At 39.3% G+C, this 15,418-nt stretch overlaps 1 protein-coding gene across 7 annotated transcripts in view; it reads right to left on the bottom strand.

The window, feature by feature from the left end:
- PTPN4 (protein tyrosine phosphatase, non-receptor type 4 (megakaryocyte)) overlaps window positions 1-15,418 on the bottom strand; it is a 213,048-nt gene that overhangs the window by 81,581 nt on the left and 116,049 nt on the right. For all 7 annotated transcript variants that reach the window (XM_014547921.1, XM_005876489.2, XM_014547925.1 and 4 more), the window contains 2 exons: window positions 14,768-14,940; window positions 3,224-3,292 (listed from right to left, as the gene is read on the bottom strand). In XM_014547921.1, the coding sequence (XP_014403407.1) occupies window positions 3,224-3,292; window positions 14,768-14,940 (242 nt within the window). The remainder of the gene's footprint in view (window positions 1-3,223; window positions 3,293-14,767; window positions 14,941-15,418) is intronic.

Genomic DNA, 15,418 nt, shown 5'->3' with positions numbered 1-15,418 from the left:
GTTGCTACTTCATAACTGTAATTTTGCTACTGTTATGAATCGTAATGTAAATATCTGATATGCAGGATGTATTTAGGTGACCCCTGTGAAAGGGTTGTTCGACCCCCAAAGGGTCGAGACCACCAGGTTGAGAACCGCTGCTCTAATCCTTACTGCTCTTCTTCTCCTTCTGGCACCCCTATTATACATACTAGTATGTTACCTTGTTTCGTGTTGTCCCAAAGCTCCCTTAGGCTCTCCTCCTGCTTTTTAATTTTTTTTCTCCAGTTGCTGTTCAGATGGGCTTGTTTCTATATCTTATCTTCTAACTCAGTAATTCGGTCCTTTGCTTCTTCTAGTCTACTGTTGAAACCTTCCATAGCGTTTTTGATTGTAGCTATATCATTTTTGATTTCTTCCTGATTTTTTGCACAGGTTGTTGATTTTCTCATCCATATGGTTTATGAACTGAATGACCATTATTCTGAATTCTTTCTGTCATACTGCATGCCTCTGTTTCACTTATTTCCTTTCTTGGTGATTCCTTTTTTTATTTCCTCTGGGGATTGTTTTGCTGTCTCCCCATTCTAACTATCACTAGAAGGTCCAAAAGGCAAGTTGCGGGGGCCTGAGGCATGTGCAGTGGGAGCGTCGCACCACCCGAGTGTCACTGGAGAGCTCTGACATCACGGTGTGTGGCTGCTGTGGGTCGGTGGGAGCCATGCATGCTGAGAATCAGAGTCATCAGTGCTCAGTGCTGCCTCTCGTGTGGAGAATCAGGGTCCCTGGTCTACTTGGAGAGCCGGGTTGCACAGCCACTCTGTGTCAGGGGGAGGCCCACTCCTGCGCGTGGGAACCAGACTCCTGTATGAGGGCCCAGAGTTGAAATCAGGTAGCGGAGCCGCCCTGTCTTGGAGGGAGGCCCACTCCTGCGCCATGGGAAACAGAATCCCTTGTGTGTGCGCAAGTCCAGAGTCAAAGTTAATTTGCACAGCCGCCCTGTGTTGGCAGGAGGCCTGCTCGCGCAGAGTGGGTCTGGCAGGTCCTATGCCACCGCAGCGGGCCGTCGGGGAGGGAGATGGGCTCTGTGACTCACAGAAATCTGCAGGTGGGATGTCCGGACTCTTGGTGTCCATGGGTCTGCATCTGTGATGGCAGGTCTTTGTCCCAAGTGGTTGTAAGGTCCTGGATTGCATCTGAGACCAGATTGGGTGGTGGTAAGGCTGGAATCCAAGTCACAAGTAGTTCTGTTCTTCAAGATGGCATGCTCTCTGCGCCTGCCCTGGAGTATCCGTGGTGGCAGTGGGGTTATGCAATCCAAGACTGCCCAGTCTGGCAGCCCCCTGCAAGACCCGCAGTATCTAACTATCCTAAACTCTCTGTCTCTCTCTCTTACACACACACACACACACACACACACACACACACACACCACACACTCCTCTATCGCTCCCTCACTCTCTCACACATTCTCCCTCCCTGCCTTCTTGCCGGTCGCCATCTTTTTTGCAGTGCCAGTGAATATTTAATCATTTATTGGATGATCCTGTTAAGAGCGTTGCTCAGAAGAAAAAAAAAAAAGAGTGTTGCTCAGGCATATCAAACTAGACCCGTGCCAATTTAACACCTTTTTTCCATTACAAATTTGTTCTCCCTTCTACATCTCATCTGTTGTATATCATTTAAATCTGACTTTCTTTCCAGATACGCCTGTAGCTAAAACATCTCTATCCAATTGGTCATTTATTTCTACTATTTCTACTTATAAGATGTGCCCCAAATTTGATCCTCCACTCATTGCCAATATTTTAGTTCAGGACTTCATTATTTTCACTTGAATTATTGCAATAACCTGGGAAACAGACTCCCGTGTGTGTGCAAGTCCAGAGTCAAAGTTAACTGCATGCCTCTGTTTTACTTATTTCCTTTCTTGGTGATTGCTCTTTTTCTTTCCTCTGGGGATTATTTTATTGTCTCCCCACTCTAACTATCACTAGAATGTCCAAATGCCAAGTTGCGGGGGCGGGAGAGAGACCTGGTCTCTGGGTACTCAGTCTCTATTTCTCATCTGTTCTCTATCCTTGCTCATCAAAACATTTTCTGAAACATAAATTTAATCACCTCACTTCACTTGTTAAAAGTAAACTGGCTATTAACAGATCCTAAAAAAGTGAAGACAATTAAATGCCATCCAAATAAAAAGCAACTTATTTCTTAACATGATTAAAAAATATATGGAAATGACTGGATAATACATGTCATGTTGTTTCTCAAAACGATTTTTTTTCAATGTAAACCATTTAATTCTAAATCAAATCACTTTCCCAACAGTGAAAATTAGCAACTGTTCAAGGTATGCCACTGTACATGGTGTCCTTTTCTGTCTGTGGCTGGGACCTGATCCTGATCCACAAAGGCAGCAGGAGTAGGAGTAGAGACTAAGAACATAGAAAACACACAGAAATGAAAGGAAAACTGCCTTGGCAGGGGGCAAGGTGGTGAGCCTGCAGAGGGGTGGCGAGAAGGGGGCTCTATTTCAGGGCTGGGCCAGCAGTGCCAAATCGGCTTTCCTGCCCCAGCTCCTGGCAGAGGATGAGTGGGGACCTAGAAAATTAAAATCAAAGAGCAGGTAGCCAACCTGGCTTTGCTACTTGGTTCCTAGGATACCACTGTTGGTAGAGCTCATCTGGGCTCACTTCCTTTGATTCCAAGTGATTATACCTTTTTAAATCCACACCTGAGGATATATTTTTATTGTCTTTAGAGAGAGAGAGAGAGAGAGAGAGAGAGAGAGAGAGAGAGAGAGAGAGAAACATCGATTGGTTGCCTCTCTTATGCATCCTGATCAGGGATTGAACTTGCAACCTGGGTATATGCTCTGACTGGGAAGCAAACCTAAAACCTTGGAGCTACGGGATGATGCTCCAACCGAGCCACCCAGCCAGGGCTCTAAAATGTTTTAAAAATGGGTATTGAACCATGCAAAACAATGTTATATTAATAATATAATACTTGATTCAGCATAGTCAGAGCTATAATGCTTGGCACGGGGTTAATTTAGCTCATGCAAAACATATGAATGAATAAACTGGACAAACTATTTCACTATTCCAACATAATTTGTTGTTTAATTAAAGGAAGGGTCAGGTGATAATTCTGTAATCATATTTGAAAAAAGTTTTTAGTAATTTTAATATATATATATATTTTTTTTAAAAAGAAGATACTGAAACAGGAGGCTTACCTTGCAAATACCCTGTCCTTATTTGCTTTTTCTTTGCCATACTGAACTGACTGGACTTCAGTTCTCCCACTGAAATACATAAATATGCACAATAAAATACTGAAGAGAATTATAAAATAACACACCACGTAATTACATTACATTCTCTTAAGAGATAAGATATTTCTAGCAGGGAAAAGAAAGAGGATAAGAAGGAAAGACTGGAATACATTACAGTTCTACCTGAATGGATGAAAATTAAGTTCTCTCATTAATCAATAGAGATGTGTTCCATAGACACTTCCTTATTTGGGAGTAAATGTGAAATAATTTTGCATGAGAAGAATTCCTTCTCTGCTATGCCCTATAAAAGCACTCCCTCTAGACCAGTGGTTCTCAACCTGTGGGTCGCGACCCCTTTGGCGGTCGAACTACCCTTTCACAGGGGTCACCTAAGACCATCCTACATATCAGATATTTACATTAATAACAGTAGCAAAATTACAGTTAGGAAGTAGCAACGAAAATAATTTTATGGTTGGGCATAACACAAGAAACTGTATTTAAAGGGCTAGAAGGTTGAGAACCACTGCTCTAGACTGAGATAGGCTGTTGTGTCTCAGCTCATCTAAGCCCTGCCCTACCCTAGAGCAGTGATGGCAAACCTATGACACGCGTGTCAGAGGTGACATGCGAACTCATTTTTTTGGTTGATTTTTCTTTGTTAAATGGCATTTAAATATATAAAATAAATATCAAAAATATAAGTCTTTGTTTTACTATGGTTGCAAATATCAAAAAATTTCTATATGTGACACGGCACCAGAGTTAAGTTAGGGTTTTTCAAAATGCTGACACGCCGAGCTCAAAAGGTTCGCCATCACTGCCCTAGAGTGCTGTGGTTTAGCTGGTGTCTCTACTACTACTTAATGAAGGGCCTGAAACATGGACATCTTGAAGAATAGCTCTTTCCTTAGACAAGCTTTTCCTCCTTATCTACTGATAATGGTTACAGATACAAAGACTGGTTACATTGTGGTCAACCAAAGAACTTGTATGCATATATGCATAACCCATGGACACAGACAATAGGGTGGTGAAGGCCTGGGGCAGGGGCACGCTAAAACTGGGGGCGGAGGGGGGGGAACATATGTAATACATTCAACAATAAAGATTAAAAAAAAAAGACTGGTTACATCCCCATATTCTTTCATGTCTAGACAGAAAAAAATTCCAGATTTTTGTATATAGAAAGGAACTAAGAACAGAAATATGATTTGGAATTGAGCACTATAGAGGGTTTGTCTTGAAGCTGAATTGTCTAGCAAGCACACTGTTTATGCACGGGAACTGACACTCCATTGTGGTACTCCAATGATTCCAGACCAAATCCTATATAATAAAAGCCTAATATGCAAAGTGTCCGGTCGTCCACTTGGCCATTAAACAATCAAAGCATAATATGCTAATGATATGCTAAGACCAGTCTATTGCTCGCTATGATGTGCACTGACCACCAGGGGGCAGACACTCCAACCAGTAGGTTAGCTTGCTGCTGGGATTTGGCTAATCAGGGCTAAGTGAAATGGGCCAGACATGCCCTGGAGCCCTCCCATGTCCCTCCCTGGCCCTGATCGTGCACCGGTGGGGTCCCTTGGCCTGGCCTGCACTCTCTCACAATCTGGGACCCCTTGGGGAGATGTCGGAGAGCCAGTTTTGGCCTGACAGCAGAATGACTGGTCACTATGATGCGCACTGACCACCAAGGGGCAGACGCTCAATGCAGGAGCTGCCCCCTGGTGGTCAGTGCACTCCCACAGGGGGAGCGCTGCTCAGCCAGAAGCTGAGCTCACAGTTGGCGAGCACAGTGGCGGTGGTGGGAGCATCTCCCACCTCCACAGCAGTGTTAAGGATGTCCAATTGCTGGCTTACGCCCGCTCCCTATGGGGAGCGGGCCTAAGCTGTCTGTTGGACATCCCCCGAGGGCTCCCAGACTATAAGAGGGCACAGGCAGGGCTGAGGGACCCTCACTGAGTGCACGAATTTTGTGCACCGGGCCTCTAATTTGTTAATAAAAACTTCGTTCTCAGAGAATTTGCTACTTGACACATCACATTTAACTGCGAATGTACATAAATGTCTAATATATCAAATATAAACATTTACATATGCAGATATCTAATACATATAAAAGCAGCCACATGGGCTTCCAAAGCTAAGCAAACAATTGTAAGATCATCTTTCATGGATAAGTATAGCTAAATGTAAATAGAATGGCATGTCTGTTGAAATTTTAATGGAAACGTTAGAAATGTTACTATGAGCGTCAGGATGGCCGAGCGGTCTAGGGCGCTGTGTTCAGAAATGTTACTATGATTTTTAAATTTAGATAAGTTGAAGTTTAAGAAATTATATTTCCTTTAAGAAGAAGAAATTATACTTGTAACTGCAAATAAGGTATCAAATTAATATTCATCATTTTGTATGTCCACATTAGTACAATGATTTTAATCCCCTGGATATCTTGGAACAGAGATAATAAGGGTGTATGTATGAGGAGGTTGGTGGAAGAACAAACCGTGTGATATTCCAACTTCCATCTCTCAATCGAAATAACATTTCAATATTTTAAGTATTACGTTAATTCTAATATTTCCAACCACTGCTTATTATGAGGGGAAAAAATCTTTTACTTAATGCATACTCTCTGCAATATGACTCTGTCCAGGTAAACTTGGTCATGCTGCCATTGCTACCTCATTTACCAAATTATTTAATCACTAGAGGCTCAGTGCACGAAATTTGTGCAGGGGAGGGGGGAAGAGGAAGGCCCCTCAGCCCGGCCTGTACCCTCTCCAAAACGGGACCCCTCAGGGGATGTTCAACTGCCTCTCACAATCTGGGACCACTGGCTCATAACCACTTGCCTGCTTGCCCCTAACCCCATCTGCCTGCTTGATCGCCTCTAACTGCTCCCTTACCAGCCTGATCACCCCTAACTGCTACCCTTCTGGCCTGATCGCCCCTAACCACCTCTGCCTCACCCCACTCCCGGGACCCAGGATTCCCTCCTCCGGCCGTTCGCAGGCACCAGGACCGGGTCGGCTTCAGCCACAGGGGACCATGGGCGAGCGGCTTTGCCTGGGCCGCAGCCGCAGGTGCCTGGGACTGCGGGGTGGGCGGGTTGTCCCTCTCCCAGGCCGCAGCCCCAGCTGCTAGCGCCAGGGACTGCAGGACGTGTGGCTTGTCCCTCTCCTGAGCCAAAACCTGACTGGTTCCCATTCCTCTTTCGTGAGCTCATTTGTGCCTGGCTGGTCCCCATTCCTCTCTCACCAGTGTTGAGTGTGTGAGTCGTTACAGCGTGATGACCATTTGCATATTAGCTCTTTATTATATAGGATTCTGATGATTAAAAAGTGCTTTCATAATGTTTCCAAAGTTCTTTAAACTACAAATATAAAACAATTTTACAACTATAGAATACTGTATATGGCTAATATATACATAAATTTAACTTAATATTAACTGAGCTGTCACAGGCCTCAATCCTGTCCTGTGTTCTGCTAAGTTTTGCAGGAGACTAGAGGCAACAAACTCTTATTTTCTACTTTCTTTTGCAAGTTGGCTTTCAGGTAGGTTCTGCTTTTATTCTGATGGGAGATTAGAAAGCAGACCAAGTCAAAGCAGAACACTGGCTGAATGCAGTAGCTGCTGAAACAATATGGGGATAGGACACAAGGATAAACAACATGATGTCCATGGTACCATCCTGATCAAAGCAGGACCTCTCTGGCAGGTCCAGAATTAACCAAGATATTGTCTCTAACAGTGTAGGAGCCGATGCAGCTTGTGGACTCCGGCACAGAGGTAACACAAGCTTATGATCCTAAGGCATTACCCATTCTTCCTATTTGCTTCTCCAAAAACCATTCTTCTTTATGCTTTTCCAGCCTAACAGACATGTAATCAATTCCCTCAATTAAATTGCTTTGATTTAAAAAAATCAAAAGAACTTTCTGTATACTTGACTCATAAATTAATTCTCCAGTGAAGTGGATCCAAATGGGACACTATTACTCAAAAGGCTAGATATTAACAAGTTGAATTTCATAAAAATAAAATTGAAATATGAGGGGACAATTACAGGTTTAGAATTGATATTATCCATAATATTATTCTCTAGGAGTTCAAGATTATTACTACTTATTTTCCATTACAGTTTACATTCAATATTAATTTCAGGTGTACACCATAGTAGTTAAACAATCATATACTTTACAAAGTGGTCCCACCTCCCTGATATTTCAAATACCCACCTGGCACTAGATATAGTTATTACATTATTTACTATATTCCCTATGCTGTACATTACATTCCCATGACTATTTTGTGACTAACAATTTGTACTTAATTCCTTCACCTTTTTCACCCAACTCCACAACCTTTCTCCCATTTGGCAATCAGTCTGTTCTCTGTATCTATGAATCTGTTCCTATTTTCTGTGTTCGTTTATTTTACTCTTTAGATTCCATATATAAATGAAGTCATATGGCATTTATCTTTCTCTGCCTGAATTATTTCACTTAGCATAATACTCTCTAGGTGCATCCATGCTGTCACAAAAAGTAAGATTTCATTCTTTCCTTAAGGCCAAGTAATATTGCATTGTATATATGTACCCCCATTCTTTTATCCACTAGTCTACTGATGGGCACTTGAGTTGCTTCCATAGCTTATGTATTGCAGATAACACTGCAATGAACATAGGGATGCATATATTCTTTCGAATAAGTGTTTTGGGCTTCTTCAGATATATATCCACAAGTAAAATTGCTGGCTTATAAGGCAGTTACATTTTTAATTTTTTTATGAACCTCCATAATATTTTCCACAGTGGCTGCACCAATCTGCATTCCCACCAATAGTGCATGAGGGTTCCCCTTTTCTCCACATCCTCGCTAACACTTGTTGTTGATGATAGACATTCTGATAGATGTGAGGTGATATCTCATTGTGGTTTTAATTTACATTTCTCTGATGATTAGTGATGTTAAGCATCTTTTCATATGACTACTGGCCATCTTTGGATAAGTGTCTATTCAGATCTGCTGCTCATTTTTTAATTGGATTGGTCTTTTTGGCATTGAGTTGTATGAGTTCTTTAAAAATTTAGGATATGGCCCTAACCGGTTTGGCTCAGTGGATAGAGTGTCAGCCTGCGGACTCAAGGGTCCCAGGTTCGATTCCGGTCAAGGGCATGTACCTTGGTTGCGGGCACATCCCCAGTGGGGAGTGTGCAGGAGGCAGCTGATCGATGTTTCTCTCTCATCGATGTTTCTAACTCTCTATCCCTCTCTCTTCCTCTCTGTAAAAGATCAGTAAAATATATTTAAAAAAAAATTTAGGATATGAACCTTTAGGAATTCAGGATTATTGAATAAAATGCAAAAACGTTACCATAATGTAAGAGCACTAAATTCTGACAGTAAAATATTTATCCTTAGAACAATAAAAAATAACAATTGGTAAAAGAATAAAGGTTATAAGTAATTCAAACAATATAGAAAAGCATAACAAAAAGAATTTTAAAAAAATCCAACAAGAGCCAGAGTCCTACCCCTAAAAAAATAATCTCCATTGCAAGCAGTTAAAATTTTTTCTTAAACTCTATATCAGGGGTCCTCAAACTTTTTAAACAGGGGGCCAGTTCACTGTCCCTCAGACCGGACTATAGTTTAAAAAAAAAACTATGAACAAATTCCTATGCACACTGCACATATCTTATTTTGAAGTAAAAAAACAAAACGGGAACAAATATAATATTTGTATTTGCATGTGGCCCGCGGGCCGTAGTTTGAGGACCCCTGCTCTATATATACATGTAAAAGGCTACAAATATGGACATAATTCTATTATAGTGTGATTATGCTATAAGTGCCACTTTTAATGAAAACAATATCAAAGTAAGTTCCCTTTCAATAAAAGACGGCCATTCATTAAAAAAAGGCGAGGAAAACCTTAAGGAGTTGGTGTATTAATGTTTGATTTTTGTTAATATGGATTCTCATACTTCCATTAATCCCTTGCTTCCTCTTGTTTTCTTAAGTTATACCACTACTTTTACTTTGTTAAATTTATATAATATTTAAATTCTATTATATAGTCATAACTAGCGGCCCGGTGCATGAAATTCATGCACTCAGGGGGGGTGTCCCCCAGTCCGGCCTGCACCCTCTCACAGTCTGGGAGCCCTTGGGGAGTGTCCGACAGACAGCTTAGGCCCGCTCCTCACCGGAAGCGGGCCTAAGCTGTTAGTTGGACATCTTTAGCGCTGCCGTGGAGGCGGGATAGGCTCCCTCCACCCCGCTGCACTCTCCAGCCATGAGCCTGGCTTCTGGCTGAGCGGTGTTCACCATGTGGGAGCGCACTGACCACCAGGGGACAGCTCCTGCATTGAGCATCTGCCCCTTGGTGGTCAGTGCACGTCAAAGCAACCGGTTATTCTGCTTTTTGGTCAATTTGCACATTTGCACATTATTATATAGGCTACTGTTCAAGAATTAGTTCTATATTTAAAGGGCTTAATCTTCAATCTTAGTTCTTTTTGCCAGATTCTCCTTGATCTATTTAATTAATTTATTTATTTACTTTTATTGATTTTTAGAGAGAGGAAAGGAAAGAGGGAGGGAGGGAAGCAGAGAAGAAGGGAGGAAGAGAGGGAAGGAGAGAGAAAAACATCAATTTATTGTTCCATTTATTTATGCATTCATTGGTTGATTTTGGTATATACCCTGACCAGGGATTGAACCCACAACCTTGGCATATTGAGAAAACACTCTAACCAACTGAGCTACCCAGCCAGGGCCAGTTCATGAGCTATTTTTTGTTTGTTTGTTAATCCTCACCCGAGGATATATTTTTCCATTGATTTTTTTAGAGAGACTAGAAGGGAGGGAGGAGACAGAGAGAGAAACATCAATGTGAGAAAGACACATTGAACGGTTGCCTCCTGCATGTGCCACTATCAGGGACTGGATGGAGCCTACAATTGAGGTAAGTGCCCTTCACTGGAAAGTGAACCTGGGAACCTTCAGTCCGAGGACTGACGCTCTATCCCAGCGGTTCTCAACCTGTGGGTCGCAACCCCTTTGGGGGTCGAAGGACCCTTTCACAGGGGTCACCTAAATACATCCTGCATATCAAATATTCACATTATGATTCATAACAGTAGAAAAATTATAGTTATGAAGTAGCAACAAAAATTTTATGGTTGGGGGTCACCACAACATTTGGAACTGTATTAAAGGGTCGCGGCATGAGGAAGGTTGAGAACCACTGAAGGTAGAGTCTATCCACTGAGTCAAACCAGCTAGGGCTCATGAGCTAGTTTAATTTATCTCCTGAATAGCTTAATTTTACTATTAAATATTTTCAAAGTATATTTTTATTGATTTCTGAAAGGAAGGGAGAGGGAGAGATAGAAACATCAATGATGAGAGAGAATCATTGATCGGCTGCCTCCTGCGAGACCCCTACTGGGGAACGAGCCCAAAAACCAGGACACTCAATCACTGAGCCATGCCGGCTAGGCACTATTAAATATTTTTAAAAAATGGGTTCAGAAATGTTACATTCTGTGAGGATTTTTATTTTTGTTAATGTCTAAATTTCAATGGCAACCTGGCTAAGTATAATATATTTTTTGGTATAATATATGTTTTATAATATATGAATATTATGAATTGGTATATGTTTATAAACATATAATATATGTTTTTCCCCTTTTAGACATGGTAGTCAAGCTATATATAGGTCTGAAAAAAAGTTTCTGCATGCCCACCATTGGGGATCGAGCCTGCAACCTGGGCATGTGCCCTGACTGGGAATTAAACCAGCGACCTCTTGGTGCATAGGACAATGCTCAACCAACTGAGCCATACTGGCCAGGGCTGGATAAAAGCTTTGTCGTTCAATATTTAAAAATATTTAATCCAAGCTGATAAATCTCTAGTGAGACTATTCAGGAAAAAAAAGAGAAGAAACATATTACCAATATCAAGAATGACAGAAATGACATTCCTAACAGATTCTAGAGATATAAAGATAACAGGGAAATATTATAAACTTATGTCAAAAAATTCAACAACTTAGATGAAATAGATAAGTTTCTTGAAAAACACCTACTAATGCTTGTTCAGGAAGAGAAATCTTGAATTACTTTATAGCTAATAAAGAATTTTCATGTGTTGTTCAAAAGCTTCCAGTAACTAAAACTTCTGGCCTACATGGATTAATTGGTAAATTCTATCACACATTTCAAAAGAAAATACCATTACCACAGAAAGTCTTCTAGAAAGTTGAAAATGAGGAAATACTTTCCAACTCATTTATTTTCCCCCCAACTCATTTAATGAGGCCAAAAACCTAACACCAAAACCTGACAATGACATTATTAGAAACCTACAAAATACTATCTTTCATGAACATGAATGCAAAAATTCTAAATAAAAATTTAGCAAAGTGAATAAAATATAAGAAAAGGGTAAAAGATGATGACAAAGTAGGGTTTATCACTGGAATGTAGGGAAAGTTTAACACTTGGAAAATCAGGAAAATCAATGTCATTCATCATATAAAGAAACTTAAAAAAAAAAGGCTTTGCTTCTAAAAGAAAAAAAAACCAAAATAAAATGAAAAAGAAAAAACAAAAAGAGAAAATAAAAAAACAAAGTTGGAGGACTAATACTACTGAATTTAAAACTTATTAGATATAAGAGCAAAAATAAATCTGTAAAAATTTGAATTATTGATTTTCAACAAAGGTGTAAAAGCAAGTCAATGGAAAAAGGATAATCTTTTCAATAAATTGTGCTGGGACAACTGGATATCCATATGCAAAAACAAACAAACAAAAAAAACCCCTAACAAAATCAATCCATCCTTCCCACCATATACAAAAATCATTTCAAATGAATCATAGACCTAAATCTTAAGAGCTAAAACTATAAAACTCATAGAAGAAAAGAGGAATAAATCTTAGTGACCTGGAGTTAGGCAAAGATTTCTTAGCTATGAAACCAAAAGAAAAATCCATAAAAGAACAAACTGGCAATTTGAACTTCATCAAAATTATGTGCTCTTCAAAAGACACTAATAAAATGAAAAGATAACAACAAATATTGGTGAGAATATACTGAGTGGAACTCTCATACATTGCTGGTGGGTACATACAATGGTACAAACTCCTTTAAAAAAATGATTGGCAGTTTCTGAAAAGTTAAATATATATCTAGCACATGATCTGGGCATTCCACTCTTAGGTATTTAATCAAGGGAAAATAAAGCAAACATTTCACATGAATGTTCACAGTAGCTTTATTAAGAGCCCAAATTTGGTAACAACCCAAATGGGGAAACAAACCACTTGATATCCATAATCAAGTGAACAGATAAAAACATTATAGTATATCTATACAATGGAATACTACTCCACAATAAAAAGAAATGAACCATCAATACATGTAACAACACAGATAAATTTTAGAATAACTATGCTTAGTAAAAGAGGCCAGACTAAAATACAAACATGCAATATACATGCTTAAACTGACATAAAACCTTAGAAAAACAAACCATTTACATATATTTATATATACAGTAAAATATATTGTTGGTTTCATGGGGATATAAAAGAGTGGGAGAAAGGAATTATAAAAGGGTTTGGGGAAACATTTTGGGTAGATATGCTTGCTATCTTGAGTGGTGATGGATTAATGGGTATGTATCTCCAAACATCAATTTTAAAACTTTAAATATAGTAGCTTATTGTATGTCAATTTCACCTTAATAAAGCTGTTTCGAAATGCAAAACCTGCTAGTACTAGGCCCATATTCCCCCAAGGGCAGTAATAGGCTGAATGGCAGGTGTTGCTCTTCTCCCCACCAATATTTTCTTGTTTTAAACTAATTTCTTTAGCTTCTTCATTAAAAAAAAAAAAATCAATATCCATGTAGAAATTTCATTTTTTTTCAGTGATGATTTTCCCCCAAACTGATTATTTAACTCTCTTTTGTATTTGTCATCATCATGATTAGATTTTGTTTGCTGTGATATAGTTTGGGTAAATTCCTTGATTTTTTTTCTCATCTTATCTGAGACCTTTTTGAATTATAGTGAAAGGCTGGATACTACAATCTACTCATTTCTTTGCTGCTAAGTAAAATGGTGTGTGCATTATTTATATTTATACTAGAGGCCCGATACATGAAATTCATGCAAGAGTAGGCCTTCCTTCCCCCGGCTGCCAGCACCGGCTTCCCTCTGGTACCCGGGACCTGGGCTTCCCTCCTGCCACTGGCAGGCATCTGGGACCTGGCTTTCCTTGCAGCCCTGGCTTCGTCCAGAAGATCCACTGGTCTAATTAGCATATTATGCTTTTATTATTATAGAAGATTGTATTTTCAAGGACAGAAGAAGAGTATAGGTAAGTATAGTCCTTGTACGATAACTTTGGGGGTTGCTTAGTTAGGAATTAAATTTATTGAGACCATTATGGTCAGTACTGTTCTCTCATTAGAGATTTCTTTTGTCTTTGCTGAGGTATAGTACCAATATTGAATGTTTAGTAAAGTTTTCCTTGACTTTCACCATTGATCTAACACTCACTCTCTCTATTTACCTTTGAATTTGCAAGTACCACTGCCTTAGTTTTTCCAATATTGCTTTTAGGAAGGTGAGCTAGGAGTTAATCATGACACCAAGCCACTTAAAAATCTGCTGTGCCTGAAAAAATAAAAAGTCTTTATTGATTTTAAAGAGGAAAAGAGAGAGAGAAACATTGATCAGTTGCCTCCTGCACGTCCCCTATTGGGCATCGAGCCTGAAAGCTGAGCATGTGCCCTGACCTCTTGGTGCATGGGACAATGTTAAAATTTCCCCAATTCTGTCTGAGTTGCTACTGAATTTTTGGGGGGAGGGGAAGGCATGCATTTTAAATAGAATACCCTGTATGAAGCCTTATGCTGTTATTTTTATCTGATTAGCTATCCCCCAAAGATTGTTGCCTTCAGGAAAAAAATAAAAGCTATCACAAATAAAAAATACAACAATATTAGGAAAAGAACATAGGGCTACTTTTCAGTTATTAAATCTGATTTTGTATAACAGCTGTTTTGAACTCTTTACAATAAAGGGTTTGAGAACTCACACATAAAAAAAGCAAAGTATTAGTATGCTTATGCAGAAAATAGATTACAAATAAAAGGTGTCTTGGAACAAAGAAAAAGTTTTCTTGTAAATATTTATAAAAACAGTAGAAATTATAACATTTCTAGAATATAAATAATTAAATATCATTCATTAACTATAGGAACTAATGAAATGAAATAAAGTCAATGAAACAAGTTTCTCACAAGAACCTACAGAACTTTTTATTGATATAGTTATGGAGATTTTGATTCTGTAGGTATGTATGAGTAACAATTCTATGGTTCAATAAACTATACCTTTAATTTAAAGGGAGGAAAAATCTAGCAATGCAGCATTAATGCATAAGCAATACTTACCAGTACCGGAATTTTGAACCTAATGTAAAATAATGTGCAAAAAAATTCTTTTGAGGTGGAAGGGGTCTGTCCAAACGGAAGAAGGTGTGATGTTCTACACAAGCTTTCCACAAATTTTTGCATGCTCTGTAGTTCACCATATTAAATCCCAATAAGGTTTCTCTGGATTCATGCTGTAATAAATAACAAAAAGCAGAGGATACCAGGAATATATCAAGATCAATACTCCATTTATTTTTTATAGGTAAATATTCTAGCCTTACAAACACTAATCACTCGTTTATTTTGTTGTTGTTGTTATTATCCAATAAAAAAAGCAACAAAATAAATGAAAAGGTTTCTAAAATGTGGGCCTTATTACAACTCTTAGTTTTACTTTAGAACATAGTTAGAAATAAGTTTAAAAATTGATGTATCTTTTTCAAAACTTTCTAGCTCTAATTTGTTTCAAAATATAATCCTGGCCCTGGCAGATTTTCCCAATGGTTAGAGCGCCGGCCTGTGCTCTGAAGGGTTGTGGGTTTGATTCCTGGTCAAGGGCACGTACCTGGGATGCAGGTTCCATCCCTGGCCCTAGTTGGGCATGTGCAGGAAGCAACCAATCTCACATCGATGTTTCTCTCTCTCTCTCTCTCTCTCTCTCTCTCTCTC

This window comes from Myotis brandtii, unplaced genomic scaffold, assembly GCF_000412655.1.
Source record: "Myotis brandtii unplaced genomic scaffold, ASM41265v1 scaffold488, whole genome shotgun sequence".
NCBI classification, from domain to species: Eukaryota; Metazoa; Chordata; class Mammalia; order Chiroptera; family Vespertilionidae; genus Myotis; species Myotis brandtii.
Note: the sequence above shows the minus strand (reverse complement) of the source record. Positions and strands in the feature narration are given on the sequence as shown.